The 23,139-nt window shown below is 43.5% G+C and overlaps 1 protein-coding gene across 5 annotated transcripts in view; it reads left to right on the top strand.

Moving 5' to 3' along the window:
* Positions 1-23,139, top strand: part of LOC122556949 (B-cell receptor CD22-like) — a 113,937-nt gene that overhangs the window by 22,702 nt on the left and 68,096 nt on the right. For 4 of the 5 annotated variants that reach the window (XM_087995480.1, XM_087995479.1, XM_087995481.1 and 1 more), the window contains 2 exons: positions 2,620-2,898; positions 18,172-18,426. In XM_087995480.1, coding sequence (XP_087851606.1) covers positions 2,620-2,898; positions 18,172-18,426 — 534 coding nt within the window. Of the gene's footprint in view, positions 1-2,619; positions 2,899-18,171; positions 18,427-20,144; positions 20,631-23,139 lie in introns of those variants that run through there. The other variant, XM_087995483.1, reaches the window with a different exon arrangement.

Below are 23,139 nucleotides of genomic sequence, written 5' to 3' on the forward strand. Positions count from 1 at the left end.
AAGAGAAATGCTATGGAAGAGATTGATCACAATAGACACACACATCCAAGGACAGGGGAATCAAAGACATGCATGAGAATTCCTAGAGGCCTGGCATTCTAAGCAGAATTCCATCAATAAACACAAGGATTTAGGCCCCATCTACATTCCCTTGAAAAAAAGAACCGGAAATGACATCACCCACCTTAAGAAACCAAGACCTATAGACAGAGAGGCGGGGCATACCACCAGAGCTTCACCGGAGACTCTCACTGATGATGTTACCTCGGATGGTGTCAAAACATCTGAAAACAAAGCTTTCAGCCACAACAGATTAATGTTGAGTAAATAGTCAATGCTTGCTTTTGAACTCTGGAACGGTTATCCCTGATTAATCATTTTGAACACTGATTTGAACACTATTCAGGAAGTCAGCTGACTTTAAAAAACATTAATCATATAAACATTTGTTGGATATTTTTAAAATGGAGGTGGACATATTTGTGTTAGACAAGGGAATAAGATGTTATTGAGGAGAAGTGAGATTAATCAAAACACAATTAGACCCACCCTAATCTTTGATAAAGATGGCATGGGTGACAACAGTGGTTAGCACTGCTGCCTCACAGCGCCAGGGACCCGGGTTCAATTCCCGCCTCAGGCAACTGTCTGTGTGGAGTTTGCACATTCTCCCCGTGTCTGCGTGGGTTTCCTCTGGGTGCTCCGGTTTCCTCCCACAGTCCAAAAATGTGCAGGTTAGGTGAATTGGCCATGCTGAATTGCCTGTAGTGTTAGGTGAAGGGGTAAATGTAGGAGAATGGGTCTGGGTGGCTTGCTCTTCGGAGGGTTGGTGTGGACTTGTTGGGCCGAAGTGCCTGTTTCCACACTGTAAGTAATCTAATCTAAAAAGAGAGGCCTCAAGGCTCCTATTTCATGGTTATATGTGTTATGGTCAAAGCTACAAAGAAAGGCAGGCTTTGGAAAGCAAGTGGGCAGATATTAAAGAGGAGAATTAATTTGGAAGGAGGAAATAGTGTGCAACAAACTAAGAGAGAAAGCATACCTATATATTGGGACACAAGCCTCAGCAAAAGAGAAAGTGAAGATCTCTCAGTTATAAATTCAAAAGAGTTATTAATAGATCCAAGAGGGAAATAGGGAGGACTTGTTTCACCCTGTGAATTGTTAGAATGTGAACCAGAAAACCTTAAAGCAAATTGTTTCAACACCTTTAGAAGGAAATCAAGTGAGTGCCCAAGAGGTATACTGAAAGGCTGGGAGAATGGAGGGAGATGCATTTGGAATATCAACAACAGCAGAGTGGTTGGGCCAAAAACCTGTAATCATATAAACAGGTAAAAAAATCACAAGTCATACAACAGCAGGTTATAGTCCAACAGGTTTATTTGAAATCACAAGCTTTCAGAGCTCTGCTCCTTCCATAAGTGAAGTGACTTCACCTGATGAAAGAGCAGTGCTTCAAAAGTTTGTGATTTCAAATGAACCTGTTGGGCTATAACCTGGTGTCGTGTCACTTTGTCCACCCCAATCCAACACAGGCACCTCCACATCATATAAAAATGTAGTGCTATCTTTTGTCGTGAGTGTAAGTATACTGTGGTGTCTTTGGTTTGGTTGGTAAAATATAGATGGGAAATGTCAGAAACATTGAAATTCATGGTTACATGAAGTCAAAACCTATCTGATTTTGTAGCTATTACGATCTTTTCCCACATGACCACAACTGGCACCTTGTGGTATGTGGCACCTCTACTGGTATGTGGTTCTGGGTAAAGGTTGTTTGAGTTAATTCATTGACCTCAATCTTCCTTTATGTTTGCATTAACTTGGGCCTACTAAGTGATCAGTGGTAAAGGAGATACCACTGCAGAATATCTACAGCAGAAGCACTGTTCTTAGATTACAAGAAGGTTTGTTGCACAAGAACATTAAGTATAACTACATTTAGTCATGCTTGCTTGCCCAGACCATCGCACAAACCAATCTTCCATCCACTGACTCCAAGTACACTTCTTGCTGGCTCGGAAAGGCAGCCTACATCATCAAATACCCATCCTACCCCAGTAATACTGTCTTCCAACCTCTTCCATCAGGCAGAAGATACAAAAGCTTAAACACACGTGCCAACAGATTCAGGAGCAGCTTCTTCCTCGCTGTTACTAGACTTCCGAATGGGCCTCTCAAAGTTCAAATCTAATGTTGATCTTGTTTTTTGCGCACCTTCTCTGCAACCATAACTTGTATTCCCCGCTCTGTTCAATCACCCAATGATCCTTGTATGTTATGACCTGCCAGTAGTGGGCACAAAACACAACATCTCATTGTACTTAGGTACGTGTGACAATAATTAATCAAATTAAATCAAATCAAAACACTGGAATCTTAGGGAGCTGGTATAGAGACTAAGCCAGAGTGAGAGTAAAATTCCTTGTCTCCACCTGCAACTGTGTGGCATCAGCAGAATAGGTATAACAGGAATATTAACCCTTTCAAAACCATTATCTTACACAGTATCTCTGACAGTCATAATGGTGATGTTGACACCTCGTAGCTATAACGCAGTGTTCCACATACTTTAAATGTCACTGATCAGTGGTTGTTTTTTTTATATACATTTAGACCCTCCGAAAAGCACAGTCCTTCTCGTGAATGCATCACAGGAAGAAATAAAAGAAGGTGACTGTGTTACACTTGTATGCGTTGGCAACAGCTTTCCAGAAGCTAACTATACCTGGTACAAGAAAGATCGATTCACAAATAGAACGGAAATTCTAAGTACAGTAAGCAGCAATATATTATTCCAAAAAATATCAAGGAAGAACTCTGGATTCTACAACTGCATGGCCACAAATTATTTGGGAAGCGGTTTTTCTTCGGAAGTCGAAATCGATGTGCAATGTGAGTACTTGGATTTTCAAGTTTCCTGTGTTTAAAGGAGATATTTCAAGGGAATGGTAACAATAGAGATGAAGGTTATGCCTCACTCTGTCTAAGCACCTTATAATGTGTGTGTCCTTGTGTACTACGCTTGCAAAACAAAACTTTTCACTGTATGAAGACACACTTGACTACAACAAATCAAATCAAATCACTATCTCATCATATGCGAGTTGACTTAATTCCATCAGGTGATATTCAGGAGAATGATGAAGAAACATGTTGAATTGCTGGTATACCCCCTGAACTGCTAACTCCCATCCTTTGCTTGCTAAAGATACAGTACACAAATCTCCCACTCTTCTGCCCTATCAGAATTGACTTTGTATTGAGGACTGTCCAAGAGCCTTTGTCAGTGAAACCCTGCGAGCTGGCAACAAACAGGTATACCGGCATTGAGACCATCAGAACAAGCAAACAATGGGAGCTCATCTAATGCAGCTTCATGTAGCCCAAGCATCCAGTCCAGGGTAGAACGTACACTGTTTACCAGTAGTCAGAGGTTGGAGGAGCAACTTTGTTTGAGGTAGGAGCATTTGGCTTTCACTTCCCCGATAGCACAAACCTACAAGTAACCCCACAGAGGATCAATACTGTTCTGGATATAGGTTTGCTCACTGAGCTGGAAGGTTCTTTTGCAGATGTTTCATCACCATACTAGGTAACATCTTCAGTGAGCCTCCAGACGAAACACTGGTGGTGTAGACCCACTTTCTATTTATATGTTTGGATTTCCTGGGGTTGGTGATGTCATTTCCTGTGATGACATCATTTCCAACGGTGATATCACTTCCTGTTCTTTTTCTCAGGGGGTGTTAAATGAGATCCAAGTCAATGTGTTTGTTGAAAGAGCTCCGGTTGGAATGCCATGCTTCTAGCCAGTGATTCGTCTGGTGACGAAACGTCTGAAAATGAACGTGCCAGCTCAGCGAGCAAACCTACATCCAGAACCTCAACCTGAGCTACAAATCTTTCAAAACTCAATTTTGTTATTTAGGGAAATGGCAACGTCACTGGACCACGAATCAAGAGACCAAGGCTGATACCCTGCATCAATACAGATCCAATGAATAAACCTGCAATTGAAAGCTAGTTTCAATGACAGAAACTTCAAAACTCAAAGCAGGTGCAAGCCAATCAGTCAATTTACCTGTGCAATATCACATGGCCTTTTTCCCGCTCACCCCCAATAAACCTTTAACATCGAACAAAATCTATCTCTTTCTTTAATATATTCAGTAACTTGGTCTCCACAGCCTTGTGTGAAACAGAATTCCTCTGGTTTGCATTTGAGTGAAAAACTCTTACCTCATCTCAGTTCTGAATGGCCGACTCAGTATCATGAGACAAAAGTGAAGACTGCAGATGCTGGAGATTAGAGTCGAGAATATGGCGCTGGAAAAGCACAGCAGGTCAGGCAGCATCCTAGGAGCAGGAGAGTTGACGTATCGGGCCAAAGCCCTTCATCAGTAATTCCTGCTCCTCGGATGCTGCCTGACCTGCTGTGCTTTTCCAGCACCACACTCTCGAATCTGATCTCCAGCATCTGCAGTCCTCACTTTCTCCTATTTTGTTAACATAGCAGACCCGTCTGCTCCTCAAACAGATAACCCAGATTTTGTCTTTGCAGTACACCATTGAGGTCCAATGCACTCAAGAATAATACCAGGTAATGTTGTTTTCTATTATTTTGTTCCCACTTGGGTTTACACTCATAAATACTCCAAGCATTTCAACTCCACACTATGACAAAAAAAAACATTAGATCATGAACAAAGAATAGATGAGTAACTGGCATTGAGAAGAACTTTCATTTTGCATTGCTTGGGTCAGTTCTATTTCTTCCTCACTATTTGTGGCAACCATTAGCTTATTCATATATTCCACACAAAAGATCAGACTTCCTGTGAGTAGTTTTCAGAATGATGAGTAACCTTAAAGAGTAACTGGGACAGTCCTCAACACATTCCATTCAACAATGGTTCCAAATACTCTTAGGTTTGTATTTATAGTTACATACGGCACAACTCTCTTTGAGTTCTTGGGTTCAAATCCCACCTGAACCATACGGGCTACCATTCAACTTGAGTACTGACAGAGCATTCCTCTTGGATAGATGCAAAAAGTTCCAACCATTATTATCTTGAAGAATATCAGGAGAGATTTCCAGGCCAGTACCAATAGGATTAAAGCAACAGGCTGATTATTATTATTATAGAGTGGGGTCTTGCCTTGAGAAATGAGCTGTTGTGTTTCCAACATTATCAAGTTATTGTAGTTGAAGAGTACTTAATTGGCTGTAAAGTGCTTTAGCATGCCCTGAGGTTGCAATAAGGACTGTGGTTTCTTTTTAAACAAAATATATGTCGATGAAAAAATTGCCTTTTGTCAAAATGCTTCATCTTGCACTCATCAGGACAATTTGCAAGAAATACTAAAGTAAAGAGAAAATACGGTTTGTACTGTGTGAGAAGGGAGTGCTGATTGATTGGCAAGTCGAATGGTTGAGGCATGATAATTGTAAATGGACCAGTTAATGATGATTGCATTTGACTGCCACGTTGTCATGGTGAATGCACCAGGTTGGTGCTGATTGACATTTAACTGCCAATTTGTCATAGAGAGTGTACCAGTTAATGATAATTGACATTTAACTGCCAATTTGACATGGAGAATGCACCAGTTAATGATTATCGACATTTAACTGTCAAGGTTTTGTTTACATTTTAAACTAAGAAGGCTGATTGGTCAAATCATTACTGTGTGAAATGAAACAGAGAATGGCTGCCACCTGTTTTGTTGAGTTGAAATGGGTGCAGCGTGTGGACATGTCCTTACTGTCATGTTGAAATGACTAGAGATTAATTGGTTTCAAATTGTGTATGCTACTGCAGCAATTATTTAACGGGGGCCGTTTCTAACCTGTTCGAGGTCCAGATAGACTGAATGGCCTCTATCTAGACTGCAGGGATTCTATGAACATCTAATACAACTCTGTCCTTGCCAGAGACACTCATAGGTCAAGACTGTGATGCTGCAAAAGCACAGCAGGTCAGGCAGCATCCAAGGAACAGGAGAATCGACATATTGGACATCAGCTCTTCCTGTTGTCAGCATGATCATGTTGTAACTGTTGCTTCATAAGTCTTTAATTCTATTGCTCAGCTTTCGCTGGAGCAGTCAGTGTTAATACTGAGTTGGGTTTATGACCACGTACCTGGGGTCAGGGATTTGCAAATGGAATGTAAAGGCCAAATTAGAAGCCAAGTTTGTTAGGTCATTCACAATGTATAATTTCTTCTTGCATTGTTCTTGCAGCTTGTACTGTACAGCTGATCAATTCCAGGGTTGCAGCATGTTAATATGAGATAACCAAATCCTGTTCTGCACCAAATGCGATTCAGAAACGTGCAAGGATTATCCAAACTTGCAAAGGGCAACATCGAGAATGCAAAAAGCAGTGGGTTCACAGGGACACCATCCCTTGCAATGCTCCTTTCAAGAATGCAGGGTCTGGCTTGCATGTACGTGAATAAGGAACATGAGTGGGCCACTCAGAATTCAAACCTCACCCTGCCATTCAATAATGATCTGATTACACCGTTTTCCCATCTATTCCCCATAACACATCACCCTCTTGCTTATCAAAATTCTAACTAGGTCTGCTATAAAAGAAATCAAAGACTCTGCTCACGTCACCTCTTGAAGAAGAGAGTTTCTACAAAACACAACTTTCTGTAAGAGAAAAGGTTCTCAACACTGTTTCATTCAGGCAAGCTGTTAGTTTTTCAACAGCAACCCCTATTTTTAGATTCTCTTACAAGGGGAGAGGTCCTATTCATGCCCACCTTAGCAAGACTGCTCAGGAGCTTAGATGTTTCAATCCAGTCATATTCTCATCTTCTCTTGTTGTTGCTTCCTGTTCATGGCTGGGTGACTCCCTTAATCTGCGAACTTCATTCTCATATGCTACAACTCAAAAGAAAGGTCATCAGCACCTTCTTGAGGGCAGTACAGTGGTTCAATGGTTATCAATGATGCCTCACAGCACCAGGGACCTGGGTTTGATTCTGCCTCAGGTGACTGTGTCTTTGTGGGGCTTGCATATTCTCCCCGTGTCTGCGTAGGTTTCCTCTGGGTGCTCCTGTTTCCTTCTACAGTCCAAAGCTGTGCAGGTTAGGGTGAATTGGCCATGGGAAATGAGGGGAGATGGTCTAAGTCGTCTGGATAGACCAAATGGCCTCTATCTACACTGCAGGGATTCTATGAACATCTAATACAACTCCGGCCTTGCCAGAAACACTCTAAGTCGAGAGTTTGGTGCTGGAAACACTCAGCATGTCAGGCAGCATCCAAGGAGCAGGAGAATCGATGTTTCAGGCATAAGCCCTTCATCAGGAATGAGGCACCACACTCTCAACTCTGATCTCCAGCATCTGCAGTCCTCATTTGCTCTTCGAGCCACTCATAACCCGAGAATGATTAACAAAAACCCCCTACATGGTAGAAGGTCCTGCTCATACTTTCACAAGTCTTCGTAGTTCATAACTAGGTTCTTTGTGGGCACAGGCAAGGAGGAATCATTGCTCGCTGATGGTTCAGGAGTCTCCCTTTCATTGTTGATGGCACTTACTGATATTCACCTTGCACTTGTTTTCCCCATTCTGTTAGGTCCCAGGCACTGACACAGGGGCTGAGAGTAGCAGCAAGTCCTCACCTCAGCGGATACACCGTAGTCCCTGAAAAATACAAAATGATTATAACAAAATTAAAGCAAAATATTGCAGATGCTAGAAACCTGCAATAAAAACAAAATGCATCAGGTCAGGATTTGAACTGTTCACCGCTGCACTCTGCCTCTTAGACAATTCAAAGTCCATGCATCCACAGTCCTTTAATCCCACGAAGGTTGAGGTGACATTACATCAAGTTCCTTATATACACTCACACACATAGCATCAACCCCATTACTGACATAAATCTCCACTGTTACATCACCAAATACCTCAGTTGTGTTTGCTGACAAGATTTGTTCTAGATAAATCCACACTGGCTGCTAGTTACTTTTTCTGCATGTAGCAGTTAGTTTTGTATTGAATTACAGGATGGAATTCATTCTTTCCAACCCCCAGGACAACTCAGATGGTCAGGGTGGGCTCATGTGATTGAGCTGGAGGGTGGCAATCCTGGTGCTTACCCACTTTCCAACCTTCATGTACCCACTGTCTGGTTTACATACAGCCTTGTGGCAGAGCTGGTTTGACTCTCATTTCAAAGGTTTCTGTGCTGACTGAGAGGAGATGTGTTCAAAGGAAGGTAATCCAGACACTCACCGCTGACCTGTTCCCAGTCCTCATTTATGGTTTTAGCTGCTGACATAGTTTACTTTATCTGTGGACAGATCCAGCTCAAACTCTGAATCCTTACAGAATATTGACATTTGCCCAATAATTGCTGAAAAGCTATTCCATATGTCGAATCTATAAAAATGAAGCATGAACCTTAATTAGATAATTGCTACCATCTTCTCAGCGTCATTTGTCAGATGATGATTTATAAGAAGAACCATTGTTCTTTTTGATCTTTAACAAACAGATCATTATAGATAAAGGTGGTTCTCTCATTGCAGCTCAGTCTAAGGTTAACTAGTTGACCCTGGATTTGGATATTCTGAGGAAAAAGGATTGGACTCAAAACATTACTTATGTTTTTCTCTCCAGAGTTGTGTTTTTTTTCATCATTGACTGTTTCAATTTTAGGACAGTCTAGATACCGGACTCCAAATGGTCCAATGGAACTTTTTGATGCTTGTTATAGTTCAAAGTTTGTGCGAAGATTTGTAGCTCGGGTGCTCGTTGTTGTGGTTCTGTTCGCCGAGCTGGAAGTTTTTGTTGCAAACGTTTCGTCCCCTGGCTAGGCGACATCATCAGTGCTTGGGAGCCTCCTGCGAAGCGCTTCTTTGATGTTTCCTCTGGTGTTTATAGTGGTCTGTCCCTGCCGCTTCCGGTTGTCAGTTTCAGCTGTCCGCTGTAGTGGTTGGTATATTGGGTCCAGGTCGATGTGTTTGTTGATGGAGTTTGTGGATGAATGCCATGCCCCTAGGAATTCCCTGGCTGTTCTCTGTCTGGCTTGCCCTATGATAGTAGTGTTGTCCCAGTCGAATTCATGTTGCTTGTTGTCTGCTTGTTATAGTGCTACACGTCATGCAGTCTGCTTTAGGTTGGAAATCTGAAACAACGACAGGGAATGCTGGAGAGACTGAGCAAGTCTGGCAGCTTCTGTGGAAAGATTTCGAGGTGCCGGTGTTGGACAGAGGTGTACAAAGTTAAAAATCATACAACACCAGATTATAATCCAACAGGTTTATTTGGAAGCACTACCTTTTGGAGCACTGCTCCTTCATCAGGTAGCTACCTCAGAAAGCTAGTGCTTCCAAATAAACCTGTTGGACTATAACCTGGTGTTGTATGACATTTAACTTTGTACACCCCAGTCCAACACCGGCATCTCCAAATCATGCTGTAGATTAACCAACTAAACAGTGACTGGCCTCCCCTCCAAACTTTCACAAGACACTGGTCGAAGGAATTCTCTCACGGCTAATGTTTATCCTTCCGAGTCCATCGCTGAAAAACAATTATTTGCTCCTTACTACTCTTTCTGGGATGTTGCTGTGTAAATATGGTCTGGCACATTTCCTCAGAACATAAGAACCAGGAGCAGGAGTAGGCCGTCTGGCCCTTCGAGCCTGCTCCCCCATTCAATAAGATCATGGCTGATCTTTACATGGGCTCAGTTCCACTTACAGTCCTCTCACTATAACTCTTAGTTCATTCATTGTTCAAAAATCTATCTATCTTTACCTTATAAACATTCAACAAGGTAACCTCAACTGTTTCACAGGGCAGAGAATTCCACAGATTCACAACCCTCTGGGTGAAGAAGTTCCTCCTCAACTCAGTCCTAAAGCTGCCCCCCTTTATTTGAGGCCACGCCTCCGAGTTCTAATTTCACCCGCCAGTGGAAACAATCTCCCTTCTTCTATCTTATCTATTCCCTCCCTAATTTTATATGTTTCTATGAGATCCCACCTCATTCTTCTAACTTCCAATGAATTTAGTCCCAGTCTGATCAATCTCCCCTCACAAGCCAACCCTCTTAACTCCAGAATCAACCGAGTGAACCTCCTCTGCACCCCTGTCCAATGCCAGTACAGGCTTTCTCAAGGAAGGAGATATTGCAAATCAGCAGGAACTACATTTCAGTGTACTTCCCCAGCTTTGAAACACTTTTTCAACGGCTTGAAGTCATGAAGGTGCTACAGAATGGCAATCCTTTACTTCCTCCTTGCCGCATAGTATCCTTATCCTACGATCTCATTGAATGAATTGGCATTGGTAATGATATACATCAGCAATGCTATTGGTGGCTCATTTCTGGATCTGTGTAATTTAAAACCTTGGAACATTTGCATTATGAATCACAAATGTCAGATCTAAAGGTCTGACTGTAGAAAACTCATTTCTCTTTGTGTCAAAATTCCATCAGCAAACATGAAATATTTCTGTCCATTTTAATTCCCCCTCCCTACTTCCTTTCTGACATGACCTTCCTCAGCCTCCTCCATTGCCACAGTAAATCAGACCACAAATTGGAGGAACAACGCGTCATCTTCCGCCTGGACAGCCTACTGAGTTCTCCAATTTCAAGTAACCTCCCTTCCTATCCACTGACTCCCTTCCCAGCCCCTCTCCCTCCCTTCCATTCCCTGCCACCACCTGGATTCATTCCTCCCATTGACCAAACAGGTCATACCGTCTTCCTGTCTCCACCTAGCCCCACTACACTACCCTGCTCCAGCTTCCCCCTTTACCTGCAGCTCCCCCCACACCCACCCCCAGTCATAGAGAGGTACAGCATGGAAACAGACCCTTCAATCCAACCCGTCCATGCCAAACAGATATCCCAACCCAATCTAGTCCCACCTGCCAGCACCTGGTCCATATCCCTCCAAACCCTCCCTATTCATATACCCATCCAAATGCCTCTTAAATGTTGCAATTGTACCAGCCTCCACCACTTCCTCTGGCAGCTCATTCCATACACATACCACCCTCTGCGTGAAAACTTTGCTCCTTAGGTCTCTTTTATATCTTTCCCCTCTCACCCTAAACCTATGCCCTCTAGTTCTGGATTCCCCCACCCCAGGGCAAAGACTTTGTCTATTTATCCTATCCATGCCCCTCATAATTTTATAAACCTCTATAAGGTCACCTCTCAGCCTCCAACACTCCAGAGAAAACAGCCCCAGCCTGTTCAGCCTCTCCCTATAGCTCAAATCCTCCAACCCTGGTGACATCCTTGTAAATCTTTTCTGAATCCTTTCAAGTTTCACAACATCTTTCCGATAGGAAGGAAACCAGAATTGCACACAAAATTCCAACAGTGGCCTAACCAATGTCCTGTACAGCCGCAACATGACCTCCCAACCCCTGTACTCAATACTCTGACCAATAAAGAAAAGCATACCAAACACTTCCTTCACTATCCAATCTACCGGTGACTCCACTTTCAAGGAGCTTTGAACCTGCACTCCAAGGTCTCTGTTCAACAACACTCCCTAGGACCTTACCATTGAGTGTATAAGTCCTGCTAAGACTTGCTTTCCCAAAATGCAGCACCACGCATTTATCTGAATTAAACTCCAGCTGCCACTTCTCAGCCCATTTGCCAATCTGGTCCAGATCCTGTTGTAATCTGAGGTAACCCTCTTCGCTGACCATTACACCTCCAATTTTGGTGTCATTTGCAAACTTACTAACTGTACCTCTTATGCTCGCATCCAAATCATTTATGTAAATGACAAAAAGTAGAGGACCCAGCACCGATCCTTGTTGCACTCCACTGGTCACAGGCCTCCAGTCTGGAAAACAACCCTCCGCCACCACCCTCTGTCTTCTACCTTTGAGCCAGTTCCGTATCCAAATGGCTAGTTCTCCCTGTATTCCATGAGATCTAACCTTGCTAATCAGTCTCCCATGGGGAACCTTGTCGAATGCCTTACTGAAGTCCATATAGATCACATCTACTGCTCTGCCCTCATCAATCCTCTTTGTTATCTGTTCAAAAAACTCAATTAAGTTTGTGAGACATGATTTCCCATGCACAAAGCCATGTTGACTATCCCTAATCAGGAGGAGAAAGTGAGGACTGCACATGCTGGAGATCAGAGCTGAAAATGTGTTGCTGGAAAAGCGCAGCAGGTCAGGCAGCATCCAAGGAGCAGGAGAATCGACATTTCAGGCATGAGCCCTTCTTCAGGAATGAGGAAAGTCCTTGCCTTTCCAAATACATGTACATCCTGTCCCTCAGGATTCCCTCCAACAACCTGCCCACCACTGAGGTCAGGCTCACCGGTCTATAGTTCCCTGGCTTGTCTTTACTGTCCTTCTTAAACAGTGGCACCACGTTTGCCAACCTCCAGTCTTCCGGCACCTCACCTGTGACTATCAATGAGACAAATATCTCAGCAAGAGGCCTAGCAAGCACTTCTCTAGCTTCCCACAGAGTTCTCGGGTACACCTGATCAGGTTCTGGGGATTTATCCACCTTTACCCATTTCAAGACATCCAGCACTTCCTCCTCTGTAATCTGGACATTTTGCAAGATGTCACCATCTATTTCCCTACAGTCTATATCTTCCATATCCTTTTCCACAGTAAATGCTGATGCAAAATATTCATTTAGTATCTCCCCCATTTTCTGTGGCTCCACACAAAGGCCACCTTGCTGATCTTTGAGGGGCCCTATTCTCTCCCTAGTTACCCTTTTGTCCTTAATATATTTGTAAAAACCCTTTGGATTCTCCTTAATTCTATTTGCCAAAGCTACCTCATGTCCCCGTTTTGCCCTCCTGATTTCCCTCTTAAGTATACTCCTACTTCCTTTATATTCTTTCAAGGATTCACTCGATCTATCCTGTCTGTACCTGACATATACTTCCTGCTTTTTCTTAACAAAACCCTCAGTTTCTTTAGTCATCCAGCATTCTCTATACTTACCAGCCTTCCCTTTCACCCTGACAGGAATATACTTTCTCTGGATTCTTGTTATCTAATTTCTGAAGGTTTCCCATTTTCAGCTGTCTCTTTACCTGCGAACATCTGCTTCCAATCAGCTTTCAAAAGTTCTTGCCTAACACCGACAAAATTGACCTTTGTCCAATTTAGAACTTCAACTTTAAGATCTGGTCTATCCTTTTCCATGGCTATTTTAAAACAAATAGAATTATGGTCGCTGGCCCCAAAGTGCTCCTTCACCGACACCTCAGTCACCTGCCCAGCCTTATTTCCCAAGAGTAGGTCACGTTTTGCACCTTCTCTAACAGGTACATCCACATACTGAATCAGAAAATTGTCTTGTACACATTTTACAAATTCCTCTCCATCTAAACCCTTAACACTATGGCAGTCCCAGTCTATGTTTGGAACGTTAAAATCCCCTACCATAACCACCCTATTATTCTTACAGATAGCTGAGATCTCCTTACAAGTTTGTTTCTCAATTTCCCTCTGACTATTGGGGGGGTCTATCATACAATCCCAATAAGGTGATCATCACTTTCTTATTTCTCAGTTCCACCCAAATAACTTGCCTGGATGTATTTCCAGGAATATCCTCCCTCAGCACAGCTGTAATGCTATCCCTTATTGAAAATGCCACTCCCCCTCCTCTCTTGCCTCCCTTTCTATCCTTCCTGTAGCATTTGTATCCTGGAACATTAAGCTGCCAGTCCTGCCCATCCCTGAGCCATGTTTCTGTAATTGCTATGATATCCCAGTCCCATGTTCCTAACAATGCCCTGAGTTCATCTGCCTTCCTTGTTAGGCCCCTTGCATTGAAATAAATGCAGTTTAATTTATTAGTCCTACCTTGTCCCTGCCTGCCCTGACTGTTTGACTCACTTCGGTTCTCAGCTGTCGCTGTCTCAGATCGATCTCTTTCTTCACTATCTCCCTGGGTCCCACCTCCCCACCTGATTAGTGTAAATCCTCCCAAGCAGTTCTAGCAAATTTCCCCGCCAGTATATTAGTCCCCTTCCAATTTAGGTGCAATCCATCCTTCTTGTACAGGTCACTTCTACCCCAAAAGAGATTTCAATGATCCAAAAATGTGAATCCTTCTCCCATACACCAGCTCCTCAGTCATGCATTCATCTGCTCTATCCTCCTATTCCTGCCCTCACTATCTCGTAGCACTGGGAGTAATCCAGATATTACTACTCTCTTTTTTAAATTCCTGCCTAACTCTCTGTAATCTCCCTTCAGAATCTCAACCTTTTCCCTTCCTATATCATTGGTTCCAATGTGGACAATGACCTCCTGCTGGCCCCTCTCCCCCGTGAGAACATTCTGCACCCTCTCTGAGACATCCTTGATCCTGGCACCAGGGAAACAACAGACCATTCTGCTTTTTCTCTGCTGGCCACAGAAACATCTGTCTGTACCTTGGACTACAGAATCCCCTCACACAATTGATCTCTTGCAAGCCAACGTACCCCTTGTTGCATTAGAGCTAGTCTCAATTCCAGACGCTTGGCTGTTTGTCCTGAAGAATACACCCAAAACATCGACCTCTCCACCTGATGCTGCCTGGCTTGCTGTGTTCTTCCAGCCTCCTGCTTGTCTATTGCGGATTCCAGCATCTGCAGTTTTTTTGTCCCTAGCATGAAGCATTAGCTGAGATGAAAACCAATCTGTTAATTTAGCAATCAAATCTCCGACTTGGTGTGAATTAAACATAGTTGAGTCAATCAATAGGAATGAGTTAGTCGCTGAAATCTGAGAGTGAGGAAACTCAATCACCTTCTCATTCAAAGCAACCGATTCAGAGTCTGAAGCTGAACAAACAACTTGAATGCAGAATGAACATTATTTTCCAGCTTCCTAAGCGTTTACAGGATACAAGCAACTTTTTAGAACCCCTACAGTGTGGAAGCAGGCCATTCGGCAAATTGAGTCCATGCCTTGACATGTGTAAGACTCGAAGCATTTACGAGATGTTAAAGTTCAATGTAAAATGCTACCTGCTCAGACCTGAGAGCTATCCCTTTTTTTGAAAATTGCAAGGTATAGCCGAGCATACATATCCCTACACAGAATAATGAGGCAGCTTATAGGCAATCTTAGGATGGCACGATGGCTCAGTGGTTAGCACTGCTGCATCACAGTGTCAAGGACTTGGGTTTGATTCCACCCTCACGTGACTCTGTGGCATTTGCATGTTTCCCACGTGACTGCGAGGGTTTCCTCCCACAGCCCAAAGGTGTGCAGGTTAGGTGGATTGACCACAGGATTACAGGGAAAGTGTATGGTAGAGAGGGAGTGTGGGTCTGGGTGGGTGTTCTTCGGAGGGTCAGTGTGGACTCAATGGGCCAAATGGTCTGTTTTTGCACTGTAGGAATTCTATGATCCATAAATTATGAAAACACTTGTGGTGTGTAATGCATGCTAGCATTTGGTAGTGGTATAACATACTAAAATAAAACATTAGACATGAAGTAGTAACCTCATTAAGTCTATGTCATGGAAATTAAATCGACTCAACTGTTAGCAAGAGCAAAGAAAAGAGTTTTTATTCAGATTCTGCGGAGCCGACCCAATACATTCGGCCAGATGACTCATGTAAGGGGCACTTGAGCATAATTCAAATACTCTTCCTATATCATTCTTATCACGCTCTCAAGGGCAAAGACTGGGAAAACTCACGTTGTTATTTTTTCATCCCCTGGTCGTGGACATAACTGTTCTTATGCATTCCTCAGCTTTCGCTGAATTCGACTGTTGCAAGGTCAAGTTGAATATAAGCAAAGCCAAGCTGTCTCCTGGCTGCAGAATTCAACAAAATATTGTTGAAAAGCTCAGCAAAGCGTTAAATTTAGAAAGGCATTCTCTTTTAGATTTCACAGTAAATATTAAATTTGTTAATTTTCCATTACAGGCTACAATAACAGTGATGTAGAAAATCACACAGCGCCAGGCTATAATCCAACAAGTTTACTTGAAAGCATTATCTTTAAGAGTACTGCTGATGAAGGAGCAGTGCTCCAAAAGCTAATGCTTCCAAATAAACTTGTTGGATTATAACCTGGTGTTGTGTGATTTTTAACTTCGTACATCCCAGTCCAACACCGGAACCTCCATAGCAGTAATGTAAAACAAAGCGCACAACTGATTCTAATATGGCCTCACTGTACACATCTGGCTTTTCCAAGCTTAGGTAGTTAAAAATCACACAACACCAGGTTCTCGTCGAACAGGTTTATTCGGAAGTATAGTTGGGCTATAACCTGGTGTTGTGTGATTCTTAACTTTGTCCACTCCAGTCCAACATCAGCATTGCCACATCAGGCTTACATCAGGTTAAGTGTCCCCAACATAACAGAGCCTGATAAAAAACCGACTGGGGAATTTAAAGATTGAAACAGACTTTTTTTTTCCATCAGCACTGATACCTTGCTTCATCCCAATTAAGTGTTACCCTTGTGAATCATAGCAAACTGGTTCAATGTCTCTCCTTTGCATTTTAGCCAACCGGTGTAGTTAAAGTCGATTGTATTTTGGATCTCGCCGTCAAACATTTTGGAATCAGAAAGCTTTGTTTTTAAGATGAGTGAGAAAGTTAACAGTTTGGGGAGAGGTGAAGCCTTTGTGCTTATAAAGAGCTCCTCCTGATATTTTCAAATTCATTTACAGATTGGGGGCATCCCTGGCTAGGCCAGCATTTATTGCCCACCCCTAATTGCCCAGAGGCCAGTAACAGTCAACCACATTGCTGTGGGTCTGGAGTCACATGTAGGCCAGACCAGGTAAGGATCGTAGATTCCTTCCCTAAAGGGCATTAGTGAACCAGATGGGTTTTTCCAACAATCGACAATGGGTTCACGATCATCATTAGACTCTTAATTCCAGAATTTTTCAAAATTGAATTCAATTTGCAGCATCTGCTGTGACAGCATTCAAACCTGGGTCACCAGAACATTACATGGGCTACTGGATTGTTAATACCACTAGGTTATCGTCTACCCATAGCAGTGATTCAATGCAATTATGATACGCATGAACTTTATCTGAGCAATCGTTTATAAGAGACGTTGTTTAACTATCAGCAGGATATATTCATGGATTGTACTGATATTGGGGAAATCATTTTCAGACGGTGAATGGTTACGCTCTGGAATGTGCTGCTTGTGTCCATAGAGGAGCTAGGTTCAGTTGAGGCCTTCATAAGCAGATTAGATTGGTACCTGATAAAGAAGAATGTAAAGGTAACTGGAGAAAAGGTGGGAGAGTGGAGTTAAACTACTCCTTCAGAAATCCAGCACAGAATGGCCTCGTTCTGTACTGTAACCATTATGCTAACACTGTAGATTAGCTTCATTATCTACTTTAGGAGCAGGAGTTAATCAAGAAATGCTTCTCTGTCTTTTAAAAGTGTATTGGCTGGGCTCTGTGGCTCAGTGGTTAGCACTGCTGCTCCACAGTGCCAGGGATCCAGGTTTAATCCCAACCTCAGGCGACTGTCTGTGTGGAGTTTGCACATTCACCCCATGTCTGTGAGGGCTTGCTCCAGTTTCCTACCACAGTCCAAAGATGTGCCGGTTTGGTGGACTGGCCAAGCTAAAATAGTCCCTTATGTCTTATGCTGCACAGCCACCTGATGAAGGAGCAGTGCTGCAAAAGCTAGTGCTTCCAAATAAACCTGTTGGACCATAACCTGGTGTTGTGTGTGTTTAAACTTTGTCCCATAATAGACAGGCTAAGTGGGTTAGCCATGATATATGTGAGGTTACAAGAATAGGGTAGACTCAGTCGCCCAAATGGCCTGTCTCTCTGCACCATAGGGATCCTGTGAAATATATGTTGCATATCAAGTCTTGTCCTTTATTTGAAGTTTTTCTTGTAACATGTAGACTTGCACAGACACATAAATATGTTTTCACATCACCCAGAAACATCGATGCAGAAAACAAGTCATTCCCTCATGATCAGTCAAGCAAATTTTTTTTGTATTTTTTTTCTGTCAAAAGCTTTAACTCCAGCTTTGATTCCAGTTGATGAATTCAATTTCAAGACTAAGATTCCAATCCAGGCTCTCTTTGGCATTAACCTGCTCAGCGAGTGATTTGTTCATACTAAGTAAGATCTCCAATGGATTTTATTTCCTTTTTTCTAGATAAGCCTGACAAGGTAACAATCAGCCAGGAAGTCCTGTACAAGTGCGTTGCTGAGGCCAGTCCTCCTGCTGTCATCACATGGAAGATCAGTGATGAAAGTATAAACCTCACTGATCCCAGGGTCAGTATAAAGTCAGAATTCAATGGCACTCATTCAGTTAGTACACTGAGACTGGAAACAACAGCAAGCTTTTGTGTTTCGTGCCTAGCTCAGAATAAACATGGAGTGTCGGTGACGGAGAGGTGCCCACCTGGTAAGTACAAAAGAAGTTCTCTGGTTGAACAAAATGTAAGTATGCCTAATCTGCTAATCTTATGATGTGGAGGTGCCGGTGTTGGACTGGGGTGAACAAAGTTAAAAATCACAAAACCAGGTTATAGTCCAACAGGTTTATTTGGAAACACTAGCTTTCGGAGCGCTGCTTCTTCAAGCTCATCCGTTACAACTACCTGATGAAGGAGCAGCACTCCGAAAGCTAGTGCTTCCAAATAAACCCGTTGGACTATAACCTGGTGTTGTGTGACTTTTTAACTTTACTCATCTTAATTAATCCTCTGATTGTGAGCCCTTCCTGAACAGTTCAACTTACCTGGCTGGCTTTCTTATTTCAGTCAGAAGACATACAATGCCAGGTTATAGTCTTACAGGTTTAATTGGAAGCACACTAGCTTTCGGAGCGACGCTTCTTCATCAGGTGATTGTGGAGGGCTCGATCGTAACACAGAATTTATAGCAAAAATTTACAGTGTAATGTAACTGAAATTATACATTGAAAAATTGATTGTCTGTTAAGCCTTCATCTGTTAGAATACAGTGATAGTTTCACTTCTTGCATGCGTAAATCACAAAAGCTTTTTTTAAAAAAAGTTGCATTTTCGGATTAGCTGTTAACAATGGTGATAGCTAGACAATATGTTGAAGGTGTTAGCCCCCTGTGTTCTCTGTCTATGCCATGATGTTTAGATTGATTCTAATCTAAAAAGTGAGATAACAGAGTTTTACATAAATTCATGCAGTTTTTGAGCTCAGAGTTCTACATGAATGCATGCAGTTTTTGAGCAAAGTGCAATGTAACCCTGCAAGTACAAATTCACCCCACAAAATATATGTGTGCATGTGGGTCTTTGTCTGTGTGTGTGTGTGTCTGTCTGGGTTGGGGGTTGTGAGTGTGAAAAAGTGTATGTGTGTGTGTAGTGAGTGCAGAGTGTCTTAAGTCGGTGAGGGGTGCATGTGTGAGTGTGGGAGTGTGTGTGTCTGTAAGGGTGTGTGTGGGTGTCTGTGTGCGCGTCTGTGTGTATGTATGTCAGTGTGTATGTGTGTATAGGAGTGCCTGTGTGTGTGTGTGTGTGTCTGAGAGAGTGTGTGTAAATAGGAGTATCTGTGTGTGTGTGTGTGTAGTGCAATGGTGGTCACCTGTAATGTGACATGAACCCAAGGTCCCGGTTGAGGCTCTCCCTATGGGTACCGAACTTAGCTATCAGCCTCTGCTTGGCCACTTTTCTCTGCTGCCTGTCCCGAAGTCCACCTTGGAGGATGGTCACCCGAAGGTCCGAGGCTGAATGTTCTGGACCACTGAAGTGTTCCCCAACTGGGAGGGAACCCTCCTGTCTGTTGATTGCTGTACGGTGCCCATTCATCCTTTGCCGTAGCTTTTGCGCGGTTTCCCCAATGTACCATGCCTTCGCATCCTTGCCTGCAATGTATAAGATAGACAACGTTGGCTGAGTCACATGAGTACCTGCCACGTACAAGGTGGGAGGTGTCCCCACACGTAATGGTGGTATCTATGTCCACACTCTGACACGTCTTGCAGCTTCTACCGTGACAGGGCTGTATGGAGTTGTCCTGAGAGCCGGGCAGCTTGCTAATAACAACGATCTGTTTGAGGTTTGGCGGTTGTTTAAAGGCGAGTAGTGGAGGTGTGGGGAAGGTCTTGGTGAGGTGCTCATCCTCATTGATAATGTGTTGCAGGTCACGAAGAACATGGCGTAATTTTTCAGCTCCTGGGAAATACTGAACAACGAAGGGTACCCTGTCAGTTGCAGCACGTGTCTGTCTCCTGAGGAGGTCATTACGGTTCCTTGCTGTGGCACGTCGAAACTGGCGGTCGATGAGTTGAGCATCGTACCCCGTTCTTGTGAGGGTACATAGACAGAGAACACAGGGGGCCAACACCTTCAGCAGATTGTCTAGCTATCACCATTGTTAGCAGCTAACCCGAGAATGCAACTTTTAAAAAAAAAGCTTTTGTGATTTACACATGCAAGAAGTGAAACTATCACTGTATTCTAACAGATGAAAGGCTTAAAAGACAATCAATTTTTCAATGTATAATTTCAGTTACTTCACACTGTAAATTTTTGCTATAAATTCTGTGTTAGGATTGAGCCCTCCACAATCACCTGATGAAGGAGCGACGCTCCGAAAGCTAGTGTGCTTCCAATTAAACCTGTTGGACTATAACCTGGTCTTGCGTGATTTTTAACTTTGTACACCCCAGTCCAACACCGGCATCTCCAAATCAAGGTTATAGTCTGACAGGTTTATTTAAAATCACAAACGTGTGATTTCAAATGAACCTGTTGCACTCTAACCTGGTGTTGTGTGACTTCTGTCCTTGTCCCACCCAGTCCAACAGTGGCACCTCCACATCATTCCTATTTCAGATTCTACCTTTATATACTGAAATCAAACTGTAATTGCCCCAGGAAATTATAATTGCATTGTTCCTATAATGCTCAGAATACAAACCAAAAATAAGGACTTAAAAGCAATAGTTTTCAGTGCCATGTTGGTCTGAGTGGAAAACAAATTTAAATTTAACTCTCCATAATTGAGGTAGCTTTATTTACAGTTGTGACTTCAAATTACAAAAAGTTTATTAAGTCATTGGTTACAAACTTCTGCTTGTACCAGATTGAGTTGCTCAGGATTTCATTCTTAGGAAAACAGAAGACTGATAAAGGAAACAGGCAAAATATTGCAGAGGCACATGGAAAGTGCTGTAGAACCTCAGCAGGGGAGAATTAGAATTAGCTTTGTAATCACATGAACTTACATGAGTACAGTGAAAATTTAAGAAATCGCCATATTCCACGCTACCTTAGAATCAAAGGAACCCAGGCACCGAGTCTTATGTACAAATTCTTCGGAAATTAGATTACATTACAGTGTGGAAACAGGCCCTTCGGCCCAACAAGTCCACACCGACCCGCCGAAGCGCAACCCACCCATACCCCTACATTTACCCCTTACCTCACACTACGGGCAATTTAGCACGGCCAATTCACCTGACCCTGCACATCTTTGGACTGTGGGAGGAATATTTTTAAAATATTTTTAAAATATTTTTAAAATAAAGAAATTTTAAAAACTTGCATGATAGAGTAAGAAAAAAAGTTAAAATCCATGGATTAAATTAGAAAAATACAGATTCGTAAAATTCAGAATAAGAGACCTTTCAACGTAGTCTGTACTGTCTCCAAACAGTGCTGAGGGTTGAACTTGAGAATTTCAAGGCTGGGACAGCGCGCTGAGACTGGGAATCCGTACAGAGACTGGGAAGCTGTGCTAAGGCTGGGGGTCCGTGCTGAGATTGGCAGTTTGTGCCGAGACAGGGAGTCTGTGCTGAGACTAGGAATCCCTGCTGGGATTGATAGTCCGGACAGAGACTGGGAATCTGTGCTGAGACTGGAATCCGTGCTGTGACTGGGAGCCTGTGCTGGGACTATAAGTCTGTGCTGAGATTGGGAGTCTCTGCAGAGATTGGGAGTGCAGGCTGAGGCTGAGAATCAGTGTTGACGATGGGATCCATGCTGAGATTGGGAGTCCATGTTGAGACTAGGAATCCATGAGTCTGGGGGTCTGTGTTGAGACTGTGAGTCTGTCTTGAAATTGGGAGTTTGTTCTGAAACATGGGAGTCTGTCCTGAGACTGGGAGTCTGTGCTGAGGCCAGGAATCTGTCCTGAGACTGGGAGTCTGTGCTGAGGCCAGGAATCTGTGGTGGGACTGGGAGTCTGTGATGAGACTGGGAGTCTGTGTCTGAGATTGGGAGTCTGTGCTGAGATTGGGAGTTATTGCTGAGATTGGGAGTCCCTGCTGAGACTTAGAGTCTATGCTGAGACTGGGAGTCTGTGTTGAGATTGGGAAACTGTGCTGAGACTGGCCATCTGTCGTGAGACTGGGGGTCTGTGCTGAGACTGGGAGTCAGTCCTGAGATCGGGCGTCTGTCGTGAGACTGGGAGTCTGTGTTCAGTTTGAAATTCTATGCTGAGACTGGGAGTTTGTATTGGGACTGGGAGTCTGTGTTGGGACTGGGGTCTGTGTTGGGACTGGGGTCTGTGTTGGGACTGGCAGATTGTGCTGAGACTGGGAGTCTGTGCTGAGACTGGGAGTCTGTGCTGAGATTGGGAGTCTGTGCTGAGGCTGGGAGTCTGTGTAGGGACTGGGATCTGTGTTGGGACTGGCAGATTGTCCTGAGACTGGGAGTCTGTGCTGAGGCTGGGAGTCTGTGTAGGGACGAGGAGTTTGTGCTGAGCATAAGAATCTGTAATGAGATTGTGGGTCTGTGCTGACACTGGGAGTCTGTGATGAATCTCGTTTTCTGTGCTGCGACTGTGGGTCTGTGCTGAGTCTGGGATGCTGTGATGAGACTGGGAGTCTGTAGTGGGACTGGGTGTCTGTGCACAAGCTGGGGTCCGTGCAGAAAATGGGAGACCGTGCTGAGACTTGGAGTCAGTACTGACACTGGGAGTCTTTGTTCAGTTTGAAAGTCTATGCTGAGATTGGGAGTTTGTGCTGGGACTGGGAGTCTGTGCTGAGACTGGGAGTCTGGCTGAGACTGGGAGTCTGGCTGAGACTGGGAGTCTGTGCTGAGATTGGGAGTCTGTGCTGAGACTGGGAGTCTGTGCGGAGACTGGGAGTATGTACTGAGACTGGAAGTCTGTGCTGAGACTGGGTGTTGGA

Source organism: Chiloscyllium plagiosum, unplaced genomic scaffold (assembly GCF_037043375.1).
Source record: "Chiloscyllium plagiosum isolate Xiang-an unplaced genomic scaffold, Cpla_swu_hap1 HiC_scaffold_16, whole genome shotgun sequence".
Lineage (NCBI taxonomy): Eukaryota > Metazoa > Chordata > Chondrichthyes > Orectolobiformes > Hemiscylliidae > Chiloscyllium > Chiloscyllium plagiosum.